At 32.7% G+C, this 20995-nt stretch overlaps 5 protein-coding genes and 1 long non-coding RNA gene across 6 annotated transcripts; 3 read left to right on the top strand and 3 right to left on the bottom strand.

The window, feature by feature from the left end:
- The first annotated feature begins 578 nt into the window (after positions 1 to 578).
- Positions 579 to 7089, top strand: LOC143430025 (mitoferrin-1). Its single transcript, XM_076905988.1, has 5 exons — positions 579 to 729; positions 2306 to 2588; positions 5442 to 5666; positions 5777 to 5984; positions 6351 to 7089. Exons 1-5 carry the CDS (start codon positions 613 to 615, stop codon positions 6544 to 6546), a joined length of 1029 nt encoding a protein of 342 aa, XP_076762103.1. The 5' UTR covers positions 579 to 612; the 3' UTR covers positions 6547 to 7089.
- Positions 7090 to 8247: 1158 nt separating this feature from the next.
- LOC143430042 (uncharacterized) lies at positions 8248 to 13817 on the bottom strand. The gene is made up of 2 exons (XR_013102594.1): positions 13781 to 13817; positions 8248 to 9754 (listed from the first exon to the last, which is right to left on the bottom strand). It is a non-coding gene; the product is annotated as an uncharacterized LOC143430042 (long non-coding RNA).
- On the top strand, positions 9112 to 11597 carry LOC143430031 (uncharacterized). The gene is made up of 5 exons (XM_076905999.1): positions 9112 to 9206; positions 9295 to 9534; positions 9625 to 9776; positions 9981 to 10233; positions 11328 to 11597. The coding sequence occupies exons 2-4, from the start codon at positions 9346 to 9348 to the stop codon at positions 10204 to 10206; spliced, it is 567 nt and encodes a 188-aa protein (XP_076762114.1). The 5' UTR covers positions 9112 to 9206; positions 9295 to 9345; the 3' UTR covers positions 10207 to 10233; positions 11328 to 11597.
- On the bottom strand, positions 10706 to 13103 carry LOC143430022 (uncharacterized). The gene is made up of 6 exons (XM_076905984.1): positions 12852 to 13103; positions 12498 to 12770; positions 12227 to 12429; positions 11362 to 11564; positions 11101 to 11278; positions 10706 to 11025 (listed from the first exon to the last, which is right to left on the bottom strand). Exons 1-6 carry the CDS (start codon positions 12853 to 12855, stop codon positions 10741 to 10743), a joined length of 1146 nt encoding a protein of 381 aa, XP_076762099.1. The 5' UTR covers positions 12856 to 13103; the 3' UTR covers positions 10706 to 10740.
- Positions 13818 to 13924: 107 nt separating the features above from the next.
- Suv3 (Suv3 RNA helicase) lies at positions 13925 to 19258 on the top strand. Its single transcript, XM_076906007.1, has 14 exons — positions 13925 to 14137; positions 14223 to 14455; positions 14539 to 14761; positions 14827 to 14995; positions 15062 to 15173; positions 15280 to 15410; positions 15496 to 15809; positions 15990 to 16131; positions 16576 to 16734; positions 16790 to 16969; positions 17423 to 17571; positions 17646 to 17778; positions 17957 to 18073; positions 18199 to 19258. The coding sequence occupies exons 1-14, from the start codon at positions 14064 to 14066 to the stop codon at positions 18259 to 18261; spliced, it is 2199 nt and encodes a 732-aa protein (XP_076762122.1). The 5' UTR covers positions 13925 to 14063; the 3' UTR covers positions 18262 to 19258.
- Positions 18463 to 20793, bottom strand: LOC143430010 (uncharacterized). The gene is made up of 3 exons (XM_076905959.1): positions 20127 to 20793; positions 18866 to 19835; positions 18463 to 18788 (listed from the first exon to the last, which is right to left on the bottom strand). The coding sequence occupies exons 1-3, from the start codon at positions 20343 to 20345 to the stop codon at positions 18493 to 18495; spliced, it is 1485 nt and encodes a 494-aa protein (XP_076762074.1). The 5' UTR covers positions 20346 to 20793; the 3' UTR covers positions 18463 to 18492.
- Positions 20794 to 20995: the final 202 nt, after the last annotated feature.

The following is a 20995-nucleotide window of genomic DNA, read 5'->3' as shown; positions in this document are numbered from 1 at the left end:
TGTCTTCTTTAACAGTAATCAAACTACTTATTAAGCTCGCTTACTGCGTAGCACGCTACACGCAGAAACCACGTGGTTGAGTACGACGCATGCGTGACATGTGCGCGTGGACCTAACCTCACCGGGCGGACGTATGACGATCCGTAACCGTATCGCGAAGAATGCCAGTATGTAACGAGTTCCGTAACGATTCGAACAAACAACCGAACGTAAATGCCATGTGCCCCTGCAGTTGAGGAAAGCGATCGTAGCGAGTAAAAACCGCCTCTACCTGCCGGTTGACCACGTAGAGGGGGATATAATAGATTTGTAAATTTGCCTGCCGCGGGGGTAACTGAGTTTTCGATTCCAATACGGTTCCATTGGGACACGATCAACGAGTACGATTACGTCTTATCATTTCGAAAGAGCGAATGTTACCCTGGTATCCTCACGAATGAACGGTTCAACGATTAGAAGGCAAATGTTGCTACATCGAGGGTAATTCGGCGTCGTCGGTCATTGCCAGAGGAACGTGTTGGTCTGCCAGTTCGGCCAGGAGTGCGTTTAAGTAATTCCGGCATTTTCGAGCCGTTAACTGGGAATTCCGAGACAGAAGTATATAGAGAAACTATGAATGCGGAAGTTTACGAGTCGTTGCCGACGTCCTCCGTGGCTGTGCACATGACAGCGGGTGCATTCGCCGGAATTATGGAGCATTGCGTGATGTATCCGCTTGACAGTGTTAAGGTAACAGCTTTATTTCTCGCACATTTTTTTTCCTCAGATACTTTACATAACCTCAACCGCTTCGCGATACCCGATCTCTGTTGCATTCTAATAAGATTCAATGACATTTAATACGATGGCAATGCGAGTCGCACTGTCTTTGAATAATAATAAATGTGATGTTCAAAGACGCCGGGCTGTTCGTGGAATTTTATCAGTTTTCCTCGTCGATACGTAGAAATCAGGTTTCACGTATGCGGGACGTCGTTGTAATCTTAAGTAAATAGCGATACATCTAACAGACGTTCAATGTAACTACCAATTAAACAACTACGAGGCAACAACACACTGGATCGTACAAATTCGTATCGTTTTACATCCATCTGAAAAGAATTATTGTGCAATCCCATTTAAAGCTATGTAATTTCATAATTGTTTCTAGGTAATAGTTCTTAGAATTCCCAAACGACTAAGTTAGTCATCAAAATGATGTAGCAACAGTGTTCTGTAATAATTATTTCATTCATTTTTCACCACATTCAAACTGCAAGTGTATATAATATCTACTATTATGTCACTAAATACATTACTGCCAGTGTAAAGTTACATATTCGCAGGATAAAACAATAATGAAATTATTTATGTTAATTGACAAACAACATTGTGTAATAAACGAATAAAATTCCTACTAAAAATAATAAACTTTCTCTATTTAATTATTTTAATCAACTCATAAACGAAACGTACACTTTCTATTACACATTTTTATTGTTTACACGTCTAATTAAATTTTTGTTAACATTTAAACGATTGTTCTTAAGCATTCGCTTTAACACGAATTTCCTTTGTTTACTTGCTCTTCTTAACAAAGACAGTCTATAAGTCTATTGTACTGTACAATGTCATGTAAAAGTATATCTTACCAAACTGTTAAACAATCAAATACGTAAATGTTATTGAGAGGGGAATGAAATTATGTTTCTACTTCTGATACCACAAAAAAGTAACCTGCCTGATAGCTTAAACACATAAGATAATTGTAAAGAACATGAGTTTGAAACGTTCATTACATAACACATTTCTTAGCTCTAGTGCGGTAAGGTTCTATTTTTGGTTTTCCTTTCAACCTACAATCTGCATACATATATTAGTGGCCACTTTCGCGTTTAATTGTCAAGAATCTACATATAAATATAATGCACAAAAATCCATGAAAGATTGCAAACAATCTATAACACATGTGAAATTTCAGAGTTTAATGACAACATTCCACATTATTTTGCATCTCATTTACGAGGCATTATCACTTTGTATTCACGTCACTGTATTCATTGTCCTACTGTGGTTAAAAATGTGTAAATATATTGATTAAAAATTATTTAAATAGTTGCAAGTCATGAGTTGAAATCATTTTGGTGTTTCTAGACATCGTTCGTGCGTATAATTACATTTTCAATTATGGATCCTCTCACATACTTATATATAATTAATATTTCCAATTATATGTAAAAAATTGTAAAGTATCTCTGGAAATATTTATAAAACAAGTAAATGTATTTATTCAAATGGATATAATATTCCTTTTACTTATATTCAGACAAGAATGCAAGCGTTAACCCCAGGATCATACAGTGGAGATGGAATAGGAACAATTTTGACCAGGATGGTTCGGCAGGAGGGTGTTTTGAGACCTATTCGTGGAATGAGTGCAATGGTCGTGGGAGCTGGTCCTGCGCATGCACTGTACTTTTCGTGTTATGAATTTGTTAAAAATAAGCTATTGAGTTCCAAAGTACAGTCTGAATTACATTTAGCAGCATATGGAACTGCTGGTTGTGTAGCAACACTCCTTCACGATGGTGTAATGAATCCAGCAGAAGGTAACGTTTGTTGAATTTATTAGTAAATAAACAAATGATGCGGTTATCGTGCTACAAGTACTACACTTATTATAATTTAGATACTACATACTGTACGTATCAATTTTCTGACACAAAAGATTGTATGTCTACTTTTTGTTAAATTCACATCTAGCAAACAGCGCTTCATTGTTCCTTGCTACATATATATTTAATGTGCAGCAAGCAACTAATTCAAGACAGAAAAACACAGGTTCTAAATGTATATGATATTTAAATGTACAATGTGCTTTGAGTTTTGTCCTTCAAACAGTGTATTTGCAAATAAAAGTAAGGAAAATGTGTTACATAAACGTAGGCTTATAAATGCTTTTATTCAAAAGACATAATTAAAATGTAAAACACAATTGGATCTCCATTTCAGTTATTTTACTTTTATTAAATTATTATTAATCTATTACGAATAATTTATACATTTTTATTCACTGTTTCCGATTTAACTCATACTTGATTAATGAACTCATCCATTAACTCATACATGATTAATTTTTTCCTCTGTAGCTTTTTTACAAATATAAATTTTTAATTCTCTTATACATATGTATTAAATGTATTTTATACAAGTATTGCAATTAATGCAATTTTAGAGTACAATTTTAAACACCAACAAAAATATAAAACAATTGATATCTATGTCTAGTATAGACTTGATATACATTAGCATCTGTATATTAATTTGTGAAATGCTATTTTTATTTTACAAATTATTTGGTACGTATAAATGTACTTAAAGATATTCAGATATTATATTAAAAATTTGCATAAAATAAAATACAAATATAATAATACATGTACATTAAAGTGTACATAGGAATTTTAACAAACGGATACTGTACATATTAAAAACTACATGGATTATGCATAAATATATTTCTGATATGTTATAATCATGATAGATTGTTTACAGATACATTTACTGCACGTATAAAGTACAGATATATTTAATACATATGTGTTGTGTCTCTTTAAGACAATTTCGAAAACATGACCTTTATCCACATGCAATATCTATAGTAGAATACCTAGTCATCTTGAAGGTCAAAGAATTGGTTTTCCTCGAGTAAAAAACCAGTTCGTCATTTCTTCGTGTTTTTGCTATGAGTTTTAACTAAAGCATTCCTGAGCCTATATTTATCTAACATTTTTTCCCGAACTTCTACTCGTAGAATATGTTGGCACTGTCTAGCCAGATGATAGGATCTTCTAGATCCTAGGATATCCCTGCATATCTTATAAAACCAGCTAAAAGAAAGACGATAATGAAGGCAGATAAAAATAGAGGTGAAGAAAATACCGAGAGAAGACAGAATTAAAAGGATACAGAATCACCTAGTGCGAATCTGGATGCCGCGTTTTCCGCGATTCTGCTAGGATAGGGAGAGCAAGACCTTTGTAGGTGAAGAAGAAAGTCAGAAAACTTCAAATGTTCGGAAAGTGAGAAACTAAAAATGTTGCGCCTCGCATTCGACGTTTCCCACTCTATCTCCCCTAAAGACTTGGCAATCCCTGCCAAGGAATCTACCTTTTGCGATAGTGGTCCAGATATAGCCCCGGACGACTCATACAATAAATTGTTTATATGAGTTCCTTTATACGTGCTGATTAGTTGAAACAAAACGAAATCAGTTTCATTGGCGCCTCGTAAGCTCAGCGTGTAAATGTGCGCGCACTTGCTTACTTATTTCGTTGTGTTTATTTTGTCAGCGCTGATACGTTCCACTTGCAACGTGCCCTTACTCATGTACTCTATAAACGGCAACATTGATGTTATGCGTCATACGATTTGAGGAAAACAGTTGAACTACATACAATATCGACACTCGAAAGTCTTAAATATAGAAATAAGTGGAGTGAAAGAGATATTGCACAATCACCTTAGCGTTAAAGTTTTGCGTGTTCGCTGGAGTTGAGGGATATATGTACATAGTTAGATGGAGTCCCATAACTATAGCAGCCAAGTGAGTACCTGTGTGCGATCGACCATATAAGCTGCTTCAGGGGTTTTTTGCACAATAATATACAACTATTAATTTATAGATTATTATGCAAAAGATCGCCTGATTATAGGAACCAATCTTTTCCCAACATTACTTATTGAATCTCTTATTCTTATTCCTAAAGTGGTTCAAACAAATGAAAAAATAAATAAAAAATAGAGTCAATTAGGGAACGAGGTGAAGTGCCTAAAAATCGTAAAATCAATTTCGCCACCACTTCAGATCATCCAGTAAAATTTAACTATCTGTTTGTATTTTTTTCTGCATTTATCAACGTTCAGTGTATCTTTCGATGCTGCTACCGTCGAAAGTCAAGGTTTGATTATAATAGCAAATGCAGCTATTATTATTCATTCACGTACGATTGAACGTTCACAAAAACGAAATTCATTTCGTTATTTTTTGGATAGAATTTTTTTGTATACTGCAATAATTGCAAAAAAGTATATTCTACGGCCAAAAAAGCGACATAAAGACACATTTTCGAATGGATTAGAATTATCGGAGGGGGTAGAATAGAGAAAATTCGCAGCAAAACTTTGAACAATATTAGAATTAGAAGTGGCAACAATATTCATTGTTTTAAATATGGTCTTAGCGAAAATTATCTTTTAAGTATGTTACGACGAGTATTTTTTCATGTTTCAGAGTAATTGCTCAAATGAAATTAAATCTATATTTCTCAGAAACAGTAAAAGTGGACATACAATATTTGTGTACTAAACGATCCAAATTTAGTTTTTAGCATTTAAGAAATTCAATAATGTGAAAGGGCATGCATCGTTAAGTGAACAATCGAAATTATGTCTTATTTCAGTGGTCAAGCAACGATTACAAATGTACAACTCTCCTTACCGAGATGTTGTAACTTGTATAACGAATATATATAAAAATGAAGGCGTATTCGCGTTCTATAGAAGTTACACGACACAGTTGGCAATGAATGTACCCTTTCAGATGATTCATTTTATGACTTATGAAATTTCACAAGCATTTACGAATCCCGACCACGGTTATAATCCCCTAGCACATATGACATCAGGTGTGTATACATATATATTTCATAAAATGCTATTTATATTAATTATAATTACTTTTTAAAACGCGTTTATATATTAGAATTATCGCCAATTAAATTTATATGAATTACAGGTGCGTTAGCAGGAGCTGTGGCTGCTGCAGTCACAACACCCTTAGACGTTTGTAAAACAGTTTTAAATACGCAGAGTGGGGTACATGCTCAAGGTATGGTAGATGCTCTAAAAAAGGTTTACAGATACGGAGGTATACGTGGTTATTTTCGTGGATTAAATGCCCGTGTTCTCTATCAAATTCCAGCCACCACCATTTGTTGGTCAACGTAAGCATATATATTATTTTACTATATATATTACACTCTTTGTGTTGGTACTATAGAGTATGCAATTCGATAAGTTATGCAAGTTCACAAATGAATGTAAAATGCAATCAGATGATCTCTAAGATAAAACGTTTTTCTTTTATATCAGTGTTGTTTATCCAGACTTAAGTAGAATGTCAGATATTGTTTCATTGGGAAATAGCATTCAGCTTGCTTTTTTTTTACTCAAAATATGAATTTGCATGTTTATAGTTTTGGCACAGATGGGCGATATATAATAATAACGATGATATTTGCAATGTTATTTGCAATGGAAAAGAAGAAAACGTTTCGTTGTACAGAACAGTGTTTTTACAAATTGTTTAGATACGAATTTTTTAAATATATACTCCACGAGAAGCAAGACGATGGATATCGCGAACCAGAAGTTGACAATGATTCACCAGTCGGAATTAATCAAAACCAAGGTTCTCCTTCTAAGTCTAGTCGCTTTCAAGATATGGGCGTATACCTAAACAAAAACGCTCCGACCACCGTGTTACTTGATGTGACCACAAGATAGGTATTTCTGAATCCTTTAATGACAATTCAAATTGCATTGAAGGGTGGTCGATAAGATGATCCGTTTTTTCGTATTTGGAAAGTTTATCGATAACATTTTGTTGATTCATCTGTTGCTACGGTATTATTACACATACGTAGAATAATTCATAATGAATGAATTATACATATATATATAGAAAAGTCAATTTCTTCGGGCCAAGTGCAGGACGCAGGCTCGACGGAATAAAAGAACGTATCAGAAAATTTTTTAAGTTACTTCTTATAGTATATGACTATTTTAAACGACATATATATATATGTATATATATATATATACCAACTACAATATCATCATATTTTTGTTTAATACATTATAGTTAAAAGAAACCAAGTAATTATTTACAACGGTATCGTTGACAAATTTGAACGTTATCAATTGATAGAACATGTAAAGCAATGTACTCTGCGTTTTTTTGATACTATAAAAAATTTGATATTATTACTGAACATACAATTTTATCGAACGAAATAATTAACAGTTGTATCATATTGAAAAAGAAAAGTGGTGAGACGAAATTATTAATTAGCAACATCACTTCGAAGATTAGATATTATTAAATAATAGTATAGCTGATCGGAATCCGGTGTACGCAAACAGTTAGATACGCTATCATCTACCATACTGTTCACATGGAGTAAAATATCGGTAAATTAAATATTACGTAAACTACGTTCAATTTATTTAATCAAATAGTTTATATGCTTTTGTTATAATATGAATCCTTTTATTATGTCTGATTCGCGTAAGTATACTTCATACGTCCGTGAATCATCTGACGTGTGGAAAAATTAAAATTGTTACGATAAATTTGTACATTTAAAAGTGAACTGTATTTAATTTTAAATCGAAATAATATAAACATATTTTGTATAGAAAAAAAATTGTTGGAGATACTTCATTAAATGCAATAATTATATCGGCCGAATTATCAACGAAACAATGATGCACGCATTTAAAGAATAAAAAAAAGGAATATTAAGTTTGAAAAGTATGCTCCACTTGAATAGTGAATTAGATTACATAGCATATTTGATATTGTACAATATACATAACTTAAAAAAAAAAAGAGAAAAAATGAACGAACAGTGGGATGCATGGAAATAATGGTTAATGAACAAGTTTGTCTAGCATAATCGAGTCGGCATAATTAAAAATTGACTTGGGGACTTTATAACTTTCGAAAAGTAAACGTGCTTTAAGCGGGAAGAATTGTAAAAAAAAAATTTTAATATTCGGTACTTTAGGTAAAACAATAACACAGGTTCTAATCTCAGTTGTTAGATAAAAAAATAACTAAGTAAAATTACTAAGATTTACGAATTGCGAAACGAAACACGTTACATAAGTCATGCGTAAAGAGGTATAGAAAAATTTAGACTATCTTGTAGGACAATGTAGATAAGTTAATAATATTACACGCGTATATGTACAGTATGGAGGAACAAGTTAGCAGAAAAGGGAATGGCAAATGTTATTGTGCGATAAGTACAATTCGCCTTGATTATACAAGTACAAATTAAGAATTGCTCCTTAGTCAGTTTGTAATATAAACGATGCATCTAAACTATAATGTATCACAATATTGCTTCCTATGGCTGTGATTACGGGGTCATTTGATGTTGACTTTAAGAGGGAGTAATATCATATGAAATCTCATACTTCACGCCATATTTATTTATTATTATCCATCATTATTGATATACCATTTACTTTGACGCCGCAAAAATATTGTCACTAATTCTTTGTTGTGTGCGTATAAAATGTATACTCTCTTTTATAAATATCATTTTGGTAGCCTCACCATGAAAATATGTACATATATATATTACTTTTTGAAAGAAGCGGAAAGAAGAAATGAAAAAAAAGAAAAAAAAATACATATTTAAATTATTTTTATGGTGCGAAGATTCGATTTTTCGTAAGACGGACAATTTATAATAAAATATAGCAGGTACCATGAACTGTGCATACAAGTATACATATATGTGTTGTATGTATAAATTACAAGGTGTACCGGATAAATAATAGTACGTATTCAAATTGCGACCGGTGTTTAACGAACGTACATACATTTTGTGTTCACAGTATTCTCACAAACTCAATTATCGCGCAAAATTAAATTGTATATTCGTTTTAATTGTTTAAATAAATACTCACTTTGCATAGAGTGAAGAGTAATATCAGTTGCCCAGTTTCTGTTAATATTTACATACGGGTTGCGGATATCAGGATGATCAATGGATTTCCATGGACACTAATTCACCCTGAAAAGTTGAAGAAGAAATCATTCGTACGTATTTTCATTTTAAATTAATAAGTTTATTATATACAATATCATTCGGTGCTTCAATTCATTATTATTTCTATTTGATAAATTTATATGTATATAAAGTAATGCTCCCACTGGTATTATTACGTAAGTTAATAACGATAGTGCACTAAAAGGTAATTGATTTGCGTACAGTAATGTATATTACATGTAATAACAATGTAAATAAAATAAATGTATAAAATATAAAAGGATATATATATATATATATATCACGGGAATGTTTCTCTTGCCTACAGCATTAAATGAAAAAGAAAAGCTGTTAACGAAGAAACATCTGAGCGTCGCGGTAATATGTAATCTTGCTTCAGAGTTATGCTATGTTGAAAATTCTTTATAAATGTAGTTTCTTGTTAAATCAATGGGCTTATATACAGATTTTGGTCACGATTTTCTACAAACTGCTCAGCAGTTGACAAAGTTAAATCATGACAACCCGAGGGATCTGCGGTGCTCGTTGCCAAGCGTTTCACACCGCGATGATTGAGAAGGAAGAAAACACGCGTATTAGATGGTTTTTAAAAAATCAGCAGAAGTTATTAGAACGCTTAGGGAAGTCGAAGGAGATGAAACTGCCGTCGGAACACGAACCAGAGAAACATCCAAGAGAAGACATTGTATGCAACTTCTACATGTTATAATAAACTTTTTATATACATATATGCTCTTTGTATAGTTAAATTTAGATAAAGCTTTCTGTTCCATAGATACGTTTAAAATCCTTACCAAATTGGAGGCCACTCGAACCAGATAGTTCTATCAATATGAACATAATGAAACCAGTCGACCCGCAAATAAAAGCCATTTTATACGAAGATGTCCCAAGTTTTATCGCCGCTGAAAATTACATGAATGAAAGGTTTTACATACTATATTAACTCTTTGTAAACGTAATTAAAAGAGATAATTATTTAAAAATATACTTGAATAAAAAAGAAAATCATTTTTATATATTATATCTCTTCATTTCAGTACTCCTATTTCCATCTTGTTCAGAATCATAGTCATTCAACTAATATAAATGAATATTTTTCTAGACTAATGTTTTCCCTGATTATTTTAGATTAAAAGGCATTCCAGAAAATCGTTATTACTATCCGGATTGCACCAGTTGGATACACGGGTGGCGCCTAACTGATTATCCGTCTGTTCCAAGAAATACCTTCGGACGACAAGCTGTTATCAAACGCGAATTCTATCATCCAAGAATATCAAGTCTCCAAACGGACCCGGAATGGTATCGTCCATCAAGAATAGTAACATTTATATGCGATGAAGAAATGAATTAGCATTCGAGCGGACGAAAATTAAACCAGGTACGTTTTGCCACTACAGTATCTTGTGCTAATTTTTTTATCGATCGAGAGACTCGCAATAGAAAAAAAAATGGTAAAAAACGAGTGATCGAATCTTTAATTCGAAAAAATTGTAGACAACATTAAACTTTAATAGAGCAATCTGTGCATTTTTATACGTTACAGTACTTTACTATATGTATTATCACTAGAAAGCACTTGTATTATTTTTTTCTCTAGTTATCTCGCTTTTAGAAAAAAATATACTTGCGTAAATAAACTTGCTTCCAACAAACCCGTCTCTCGATGATACTTTTCCAGAATAACGGATATTTTAGGAGCTGTTTTTCTTCCTCAATTTATTGCACAATATATTCATTTATATAAATTCTTTTCTGTTTAACGTTCTCAAATTTATATTACAACTCGAGCTTAACATTTTTCTCTTTATTTTTCAACAAGGCAATACATATTCAATTACTTTGCACTTAACGAAATTGCAACAATAAACACGACAGATAATAATGACTATATTCTTTCCTTTTCGATTATTTTCTCTACTTCCTTATTCTTGTCCTCTTCATCTTTATCAATGCTAATTAATCGTTGCAACTCTAATGGTAATAAATAATCCGCTTGTCCCGGAATAGCGCAAAAAACGAAATCGATGAACTTCTGGAAATGCTTAGTAACGCTGCAAAGTTGTTCCGCTAATAATTTCTTCTCCACGTGGCAATCAACAATTTCTTTTCTCATGACGGTGGCCACGTCTTTCAAGCGGCCGATCAATTTGTGAATTTCATCGATTTGTTGCTGTTTAAATGCGTAATTTTTTTATGAACATACTTTACTCGCGTCTAGCTAGAGGTATTCGATCGATTCCTTTACCTGAAAGTATTTATGCATGATATGCATCTCGTTGTTACTTCGTAGCCGTTCCATGCATAGAACATACATCACATCCGCGGCGTTTCGCATTTCAAACTGACGCCTCTGAATGCACAACTCCCTGCTCACTTTTTCCTCGAACTCTTGCATTTCTTTTCTCAATTTTACATGCTTCTGCCTGCATCTCAATATCAATTAAAATTAATTACGTGACAATATCATTGCAGGGACATGATGGAATATGATCTGGTTGGAGGTGACCTCATGATTTGATTGAAGTCGGCGATTATAACATCTCTTCGGGAAGCGAACATCTCTTCGAATTCCTTGTACAACTCTTGCACAACGTACGTCATTTCCGCACGCATTTTCCGCATCATTTCGTGGATCACGTTCATTCGTTCCTGCGCAACAGCTTTTTGAGTGTTCTTGGCACATTCCGTGGCCGCTTTCGACCATTCTATCTGGGAAATAAAATTCTCCTTTTTCACTTCTCATAGACACGCGCAATTTTGTATATAGTTATATTATTCGTTTCCAATATTTATATTGAATGCTTTAAACGTGTAAGTTTAAAATTCGTAGAAAACACTAATGTTAGATTGAAATGATTTCTGGGTCTTACTGTTCTTTTCTTTTTTTGAAGGATATTTCTTTCCTTTTGTTAGACTATTATGTGATTTACTACTCTAGATAAGAGGGTACTCAATATCCTCGTAGAATGATTGTAAGATACTAACACGGTGTTATGCAATCGTATAGCACATAACCGAGATATTTCTAGAACGAGCTCTTTCTTGTTACCGAAGTTATTTGAATTTAAGTTTTTATAAAATGTTCTCATTCCAAAAAAATGGGCTGCATCGAGCCAATAATCGTTCATAATTATCTCAAATTTATTGCATGAATAATAGAAGTCCGAAATATTATTGCTTCCTTCGATATCGCCTTACATGACACCGGATCATTAACTCGAGTTAATGATCCGGCGATTAATCAATCGTACGTAACAAAAAAAAAAAGAGAGAAAAAACGAATTACTGCAGCAAAGAAAAATGAGAACAACTCGTCGATTAAACAATTACTTCGAATCCGCATTAAATAATCCACATTGTAAGATCATTACTTCGAGCTGCTTCTGTATCTTTCCTCGAACAGTTTCAACGTAACTCTTATATCTCTCGTGCAATTGTTGTACGTCCAGCTCAGCCTCTCGCCTCTTTTTCGCTTGATACATGTAAAACTTCTCGCGTGACTGTCTCTCCACTTTATCTCGCAGACTTTCCTCGATTTCCCTTTTCACGCCCTCCAACAGCGTTTCGCCTATCTCTGCATTGTTTCAATTCAACGTTATTACAGCCACGTATCGAACGACGTCCTCATGATGCTACATGTACCTAATATGTTTTGGTGGACGAATGCTTTCACAACTTGGTGGTCCGTCGGCGGTGCGACCTTCTTCTCGAGCACGTGTTCGTCGGACGAGATCGACCAGCACGTTCTCGACTTTTTCGCCGGTGTTAGCACGTCCAATAGCCCAATCGTGTCTTGATGAGTGTATTCGAAAAATACCTGTGCCAAAGATGGGCCGAGGCAGGCACGAACCACCGACGCAGGTGGTACAGGGTTGCCCGCACATAATTTTGCGTTACATTTTCGTCTCGTTTGATCTGTAACAATTTTTTGTTCTCCCGTCTACCAAAAGGTTCGGAAACAGAGGTGCAACGAATACCTTCGTATTTACGACTTACGCATATTTTGCGTTAGAATTTGTTTCTGGTATTACGGGGAATTTGTACAGAGAGGAGATTAATTTTATTCAACTGTAGGACTTAACCTTTCCAAATTGATACTTCTTACTGAATGACAAATGACGAATGAGATAATGGAACAAAAGAGATTTCGTGGTAATGAAAGTTTACCATTTTGTATCATGTTAATTTTGTAATTATGAAAATTTAAAGTAATCATGCTTTGATCCGTATAACATTTTATCTTTGCAAAACTTTATTCGTACGCGATTGTATTGCAATTTTCGTGCTCTACATTGTTTTTTGATAGAATCGTATCATTCTCTCTCTTTTTCTCTCTCTCTCTCTCTCTCTCTCTCTCGATACATTATGATTCGAAATGTTTAGTTAGGTTAAAATAAAGAAACTTTTAACTTGTATCTCTTGAGATCCTCGAGTTTGACGAGAAGTAATACGAAAGCAGAATTTCGTTCTAGAATGTGAACGAAAAAAAACATTTCACGTGTAACAACCGTTACACACTAAATATATATGCATATATATAGTTTTTGTTACAAGAAAGGAAATAGAAGCTTTCAATCAGAACCTGCGACAAAACAATGACACAATTATAATTATTTTTAGTAATGATATCTATAATATGAAATGCTATATGTAAACTATTAAGTATTCGTAATTTTCTATAAGATACGCACGATAAATCATTGATACGATGTGTGCGTCTTAAATTGCTGAAATGCGTCGAGGCGAGGAAAATTATTTACGATCAATTTTTAACGATTAAGATTGAAAATGGAAAAGATCGAATGTTTCAGAGGAAGTTCCTCTATTAATTACGTTTCGCATGGATTTCCTTTCAATTTAATTGGGTGAAAACAGATTTGAATTTAATCGTGTTCGTAATCTATGATTCTGGGCAGAAAATTTACCTGATCCCTCGGTTTACGTTAAAACCGTGCTCTTGTTTACCGTTGTTACGTTAAAAAGTGTGCCATGTGTAACTTTTCCGGGTAAATAACGCGAATTAACACTATTAATAAACTGAAATGAAAAATATAGCGACGACTCGTGTTCGATACAAATTTTCCTTTCGGTTTCACGGCGAGCAAAGGTGCCGCCACCTACTTTAACCTTTTATCCTGATACACGAGGTTCAAGTTTTCCTATGTTAAAAATTGTAGAATATGAAAATAAATGGGAATCGTGTGAAAAATGATACCAATTATGTATGTTGTCGCAGAGCAATTGAAACGGCGCAGTAATTTTTTGGTATCATTGGTTTTAAGGTGCTATCAGAGTTTCTGTGATCTGATTGAATATCTTCTCGAGACAATTACATCAACGTTATACTCTTAAAAATCTTATTTTCAGGCAATTAAATCCTACAGTGAAATGTGCACAGAGCATAAGAAGGAAACACACAAATAGTAAATCGTCTATAAGCTCATTATTTAAACCGATCATCGTGAAAACGAATGCAAACGAAGAGAACATTGGTATCGAGTTGTCTGGTACTTTAAACAAACGCGATATTATAAATATCCTGTGTAAGTTCGCGTACCAAGACACTGTTAAGGAGTTAAGTGCAAAACATGGATTGGACGGTAATTATTGTCATCTACGTATCCAGTGGTGAAACGGTTCTCCTGTTAATATTTGATTTCATTAGTTACCTAACTTTTTGCAGACGTCATTTTTAACACAACCATGACCAGTTTTCGAAAATATTGCATAGCGTCTGACTCGTTACCTACGGATCTTCACATTGTGTTAAAAGACATTATAGTGGGCGCAGGAAACATTACCGATATATTCCCATATTTTTTACGTTACGCCAAACAGATGTATCCACACATCGACTGTTTAGATGAATTAAAGAAGATCAGTGATTTACGAAATCCATGCTATTGGTAGCTGTTGATTTAAGTTATTATTTTACGCGTTAAAGACATCCTTTAATTTCTAGTATTTTTAGGTATCCCATAGCAAGAGCGAAGAAAAGAAAAATTATATTTCATGCCGGACCTACAAATAGCGGTAAAACGTATCATGCTCTGCAACGATTTATATCGGCAAAAAGTGGCGTTTATTGTGGGCCGCTAAAACTCTTAGCCACTGAAGTTTTTAACAAATGTAACTTTATGGTCAGTAGTATCAATAATATACCATTGTGTTACGTTATTTTTATTAAATGCAAATAACAATTATAGGGTACACCTTGTGATTTAATAACAGGAGAAGAACACAGGTACGCGAAGAATGTAACATCACCTGCAAACCATATCTCCTGTTCTGTAGAAATGGCAAATTTACAAAATGTTTGTAAGTACATTTATTACCTTTGATAAAAGCACTGGAATAATTAGAGCTAAGTATATATCTGGTTTATTATGTTCATCAATTTTCAAGACTATTATTATAATTACAGATGAGGTAGCAGTAATTGATGAAATTCAACTAATACGTGATCCTGGTAGAGGATGGGCATGGACGAGAGCCATTCTTGGTATCGCTGCGGATGAAATACATTTGTGTGGTGAATACGCCGCTATACCTATTGTAGGTTCTATAGCTTTACAAATGATATATCTGAAAATATCATACATTTGTTAAATTTTATATAATTTCTTCAATCATAATATAGATACAATCCATATGCCTAACAACAGGTGAAACGGTGGAAATAAAAGAATATAAACGGCTGACTGATCTGGAAGTAGAGAAATCAGCACTTTGCTCTTTAAAAAATGTTCAACCAGGAGACTGTATAGTTTGTTTTAGTAGAAATGAAATATTTGCTGTGTCGAATGCCATTGAAAAAATGGGGATAAAAGTAGCTGTAATATATGGTAGTTTACCACCAGGTACAAAATTAGCACAGGCTGCAAGATTTAATGACGCGGAGGATCCTTGTAAAATATTAGTAGCTACCAATGCAATAGGAATGGGCCTTAATTTGTAAGCTTACTACGATATATACTTTAATTCTTTTGCATAGAACTAATTTGCAGAATATTGTAATGATATCCGTGCAAACGAGCCAAGCTACAGCATTCGAATGTGTACAAAATATTTACAATATTCAGCGAATTAGTCGATAATATGATGAAACTAAAGAGTATATTAATATTCTTTCAGACATATTCGTAGAATTATATTTTATAGTCTTTCCCAACCAACTGTAAATGAAAAAGGGGAAATGGAAGTGGATACGATTTCCGTGTCAGCTGCGTTACAAATAGCCGGTCGTGCTGGTCGTTATGGAACACAGTGGTCGAAAGTAATTTATAAATTATCTTTTTGTGAATTTTGAAAGGGAAAAAGATAACATTCCAAATACCTTATTTTTTAGAAAAACGAAGACTATTGCTCAAGTTATATGTTATATTGAAAAAGATTAGTATTAGACCATTATAATATAAAGTAAGTAAATAAGTAAGTAGGGAAAGTGAAATTGTAGTTAATTGAAGATTTTAATTTTTTTTTCTAATGTTTAAAAATATTACTGGTAACTAAAATCTTATTTTTCGACTTTTACTCTTCATTTTTTTTATTTTATGTTGTTTTAATTAGCCACAAATGGTTGAAAATGCTGAAATATTTTTAATGTTTTTGGAATATTGTCTTCATCCTGCTTGATCATTTCAATAAGGGTAAACCAATTAAACATATATATATATATATGACATATATATATATATGTCATTAATTATTTGTATTGTAGGGATATGTGACAACTTATAAACCTGAAGATCTTCCTTTATTACAAGATTTATTGCAGCGAGATCCAGACGAAATTACACGCGCTGGGCTTCATCCCACAGCGGATCAAATAGAATTATATGCTTATTATCTACCAAATGCACCATTATCAAATCTCATTGTAAGTACAATTAATTTTATAATCTATCATTATTCAAACATTTTTTTTTTTTCAGAACATTTTCATTGCACTTTGCGAACTCGACGATTCTTTGTATTTTATTTGCAATTTAGAAGATTTTAAATTTCTTGCTGACATGATACAACACATACCTTTACCACTGCGTACGCGATACGTGTTTTGTTGTGCACCAGTCAACAGGAAAGTTCCTCTCACATGCAGTATGTTTTTAAAGGTAAATTAGAATGGGAGCACCTAAGGGAAAAGCTAGATATGTCGAAACATCAATCAGGAAATTAAAAAAATATCACATTTGATCAAGACTTGATTACAATAGATTGAAAGTATTTGATGTGAATATTATATTTTCATATTCGTTATCTTGTTCAAAGCGTGACGAGTACATCGAATCTCTGGTTAGCTTGTTTAAAAAGTGGAATAGTTAAAATTGTATACACTAAATATTTCTTCCGCGGGTACAGTGATCTCAAAGGACTATTGTGGCCATTTATAAATGGAACTGCGATAAATTACAATTTTGCCATCGAATGACTAAACATATAGAAATTTTTCTTCAGAAATGCAATATCAGAAAAATGAACATGTTCACTTTTTTTCTTAGGTGCTTTGAATTATGTATGCTATTTAATGTTTTACGTTAAATATTCTTTTACATTTTTTTACTTAGTACGCTCGGCAATGTAGTAAAAACGAGCAAGCAACTGCAATGTGGCTATGTTCACAAATTGGATGGCCTCCAAAAACGCCAACAAATCTTGCTGATCTTGTTCGTTTAGAAGGTATATTCGATGTACTAGATGTTTATCTTTGGTTAAGGTAAGTAAATATATGATAATTCAATTTCGTTTATAAAATACATGAATTTATAACGATATTTGTATTTCATATAGTTACCGAATGTCAGATTTGTTTCCTGATGGAGATTCAGTTAGACAATTGCAACAGGAGTTAGACAAAATTATCGAGGAAGGAATTAAAAGGATTGCAAAATTATTTAAGAGTTCTTATGCGGGTATATATAATATTTTAATTTTAAATATTGCTATTTGCTTTTCGTTGGATCAGAGATGGATTAAGTAATAATATTTGATTATACTTAACAGGCCCTGATGCCAGAGGAGAACAATTAAGGATTGGTGAAGGATTAAGTGGTAATTTTAATATATACGATAAACACTGTTGATTTATTATATTTTTGTACAATTATATTATTTATGTTACAGATAAACCTATAAAAGGAACATTAGCTGATACGTTGATATCACGAGGTTTATTAACGCCAAAAATGTTAGAACAACTAAAAACAGAGTGGTTTTCGGTAAGAAATATAATAAAGAATAAAAAATTGTCTATAACATGTATAAATCACCTTAGATTATTTTTAATAATAGCCTAGTGAAAGCTGGATAAATCTGTAACCTATTTATTTTTCAATGGTTCTAGGAATGCAAAGAGAAAAAATATGATAAATTTATTCCTGGAAGCAAATACAAATTTCGTAGATGAAAAAGCCATTTAGCGTTAATTAACGAACTAAATTAAACTTAAAAAAAGATGTTTATACTTGTATACCTTTGTTTGAAAGATACATTGACAATATTCAAATAATTCGAATTAAAGAAATCTTTTTTTAAATCTTGTATGTATTAAAATATTTCACATGTATCCTTTACAAAATAATTCGGGTGAGAAGAATGCAATTAGAAATCGTAATTTCTTCTGAAATTTTATTTAAGATTATTCCTTGAATAATTTTATAAGTTCATACTCGTGATCTTGTCGTCTCATACGTTTGTATTTCTGGCGAATCGAATGTACTCGATGTTGCTCTTCTGTAAATATTAGAGGATTGTTAAGGAACACGAGACTCTTGGATTTAGTTTGTAACGTATGAGACAGAGAAATGCATTTTGTACATCTCGACGAATCGTTATTTACTATTAACGGACACTGAACATGTCTCCACTGTACACCATCCTTGTAAGCAATTTTAATACGATTAAAGTCTCGGAATCCTTCAGTATTGTATATACCTAATTTATAAAATAAAAGGTTTAATGTTTGCTAAAAATATTAACCAAAGAGTAAGAAAAGGGAAATATAGGAATACCTAGACAGACAGTTCTTTGATCAAATTCATCGATGAGTTCTTCTATATCTACTAAACTTTGTACTTTTAAATGTTTCCCTTCCCTTATGAGATTGTGAATGAGCGGATTAATTTCTGTATTTACAGCAGCGCAATGTAACACCATATCACTTTTTACAAACACTTGCTTCTCCGTGAAAGGCATTCCAGCTTTTGTTATTCCCATATATAGATACACTATTGTCGTTGTATGGCCTTTAGAAGTCACTAAACAAGACCAACCACGCGGTAATGCTACTTCTGTATATACTTCAAGTAAATCTTCAAATAGCATCTCATTTTGATCGATTTCATTATACGTAGAATAATATGTATCTAATTCGTTATAATTAAAATTATCCATTTCGGTTTTTATGTACACTGCTTCCATTCCCAAATAATTATGATCTGTTGATTTTTCCTTTTTCAATGTTCTAGGACTCCATGCCATAGTTTCATCCTCTTCTGAGACATTATAAATTTTAGAGGAAGACTCGGAAATTTTATCAGATAAATTGGAATAAGAATCATCTTTAAATAATTCGTTTTGCTTCTCTTTCTTCTCTTTCTCAGAATTTTTATCCTCTATTGATTTTTTCTCAGAAATAATACTGTCCTCCACTATATTTATAACTTTAGTTTGTTTTGTTTGATTGCTATTTCGCTTGGAAGATTCATTGTAATTATGTCCATTAATATCTTGAGAAGACTGTTGATGTTGCGTTGGACTAATTTTAGGATTCTCATCGTTATTCGTTTGTAATTTTTCTTCGGTTCTGCGTATGAGGAAATTCTGTTCTTTTCCTTCGGTTGTATGTATCTTGTCATCGTTCGTCAAGCTATTCATGTTACTATCGGAATCATCAGAATTTTGATCTTTTAGATTTTCTTTGAGATGATAGTGTTTTCCAGGTACAGCTCCTGGTCTTAGCCTGCATTTTTTATATTTAATCTGTGAAATAATGAAATTATTTAACTATATAATACAATAATGCAGATGAAGACAAAAGATTTAGATACTTTTAACTGTTAAAATTTTGTAAAACCGTCATATCAAAATGTAAAATTGGTACAATAACACGTCTAACTGGAATAAAAATATTATAATGTCATCATTATCAATATCAAGAACTCGCGCAATGTGCTCTTTCCGTATTAATAACTTAAAAACAGCAAAATTGAGAATTAAGTCATTGTTACTACAAATGAATGGTATTATAAATATATAACTATTATAACTTACTGATATAACATGTGGTGGCACTCCACTAACCCAATGTGTAATGATATCATTTTTATGAAAGTGTTTACTACATACATATGTATCGTCTGTAACAGCGTAATTTTCGATACCAATGGCGTTTTGCCATTTTTTACGCATCTCTGGGTCTTTCGGTGCCGAGAAGAAGCTATAAGTGTTTCTATAATTGGTTTCTTTGCACAGTACACACTTACGCGTCATAATTAACTTTGAACTTGGTATCCCTACGTTATTTTATTTGCAAATATTTGTAACACTATCATTACATTTTGCATTAATGTTTGTCGTGCGTATCACGCATTTTGTCACGGCTATCTCAATTTGTTCAAACCTGTACGATAATAAATTCACGGGACACGTATAGGTTATAATATTTTTAGATCATCATCGAGGAACGAAAAATGTAGTTTACACTGAAACTTTAGCCAGTGTTACTTCTTACTAGATGTACAGAATATTTTTCACTTAATCACGCTCGTTGCGTTCAACATGTTTGCATAGCAGTCTTTTATATTGTTTCCAAACAACAGTGCTATCTTTGTTCAACCGTATCCTTTGGTTCGAGATATGTACTTTGACGGTGGTAACTAGTGGATAATTGTGCAATTCATTTTACAAATTCGACAGTTCATGATGCTGTTCAGAAAGAAAAGATGAACATTTAACATTTTAATATGTTTTCACGATTTTTTTATTTTGATTTTATAGTTCTACAAAATTTGTACCACCCTCTGTTGGTAGAGTTCACAAACAAATTTTAAATATAAAACCATCTAAGAAGTTATTTATCTTTATACCTGTATGAATTTTTCAAAGAAATGTGTGATGGAACATTAAAATATTAGAAACAC

Source organism: Xylocopa sonorina, chromosome 12, assembly GCF_050948175.1.
Source record: "Xylocopa sonorina isolate GNS202 chromosome 12, iyXylSono1_principal, whole genome shotgun sequence".
Classification (NCBI taxonomy): domain Eukaryota; kingdom Metazoa; phylum Arthropoda; class Insecta; order Hymenoptera; family Apidae; genus Xylocopa; species Xylocopa sonorina.
The sequence above is the reverse complement of the archived record's forward strand: the minus strand, read 5'-3'. Positions and strand labels throughout refer to the sequence as shown.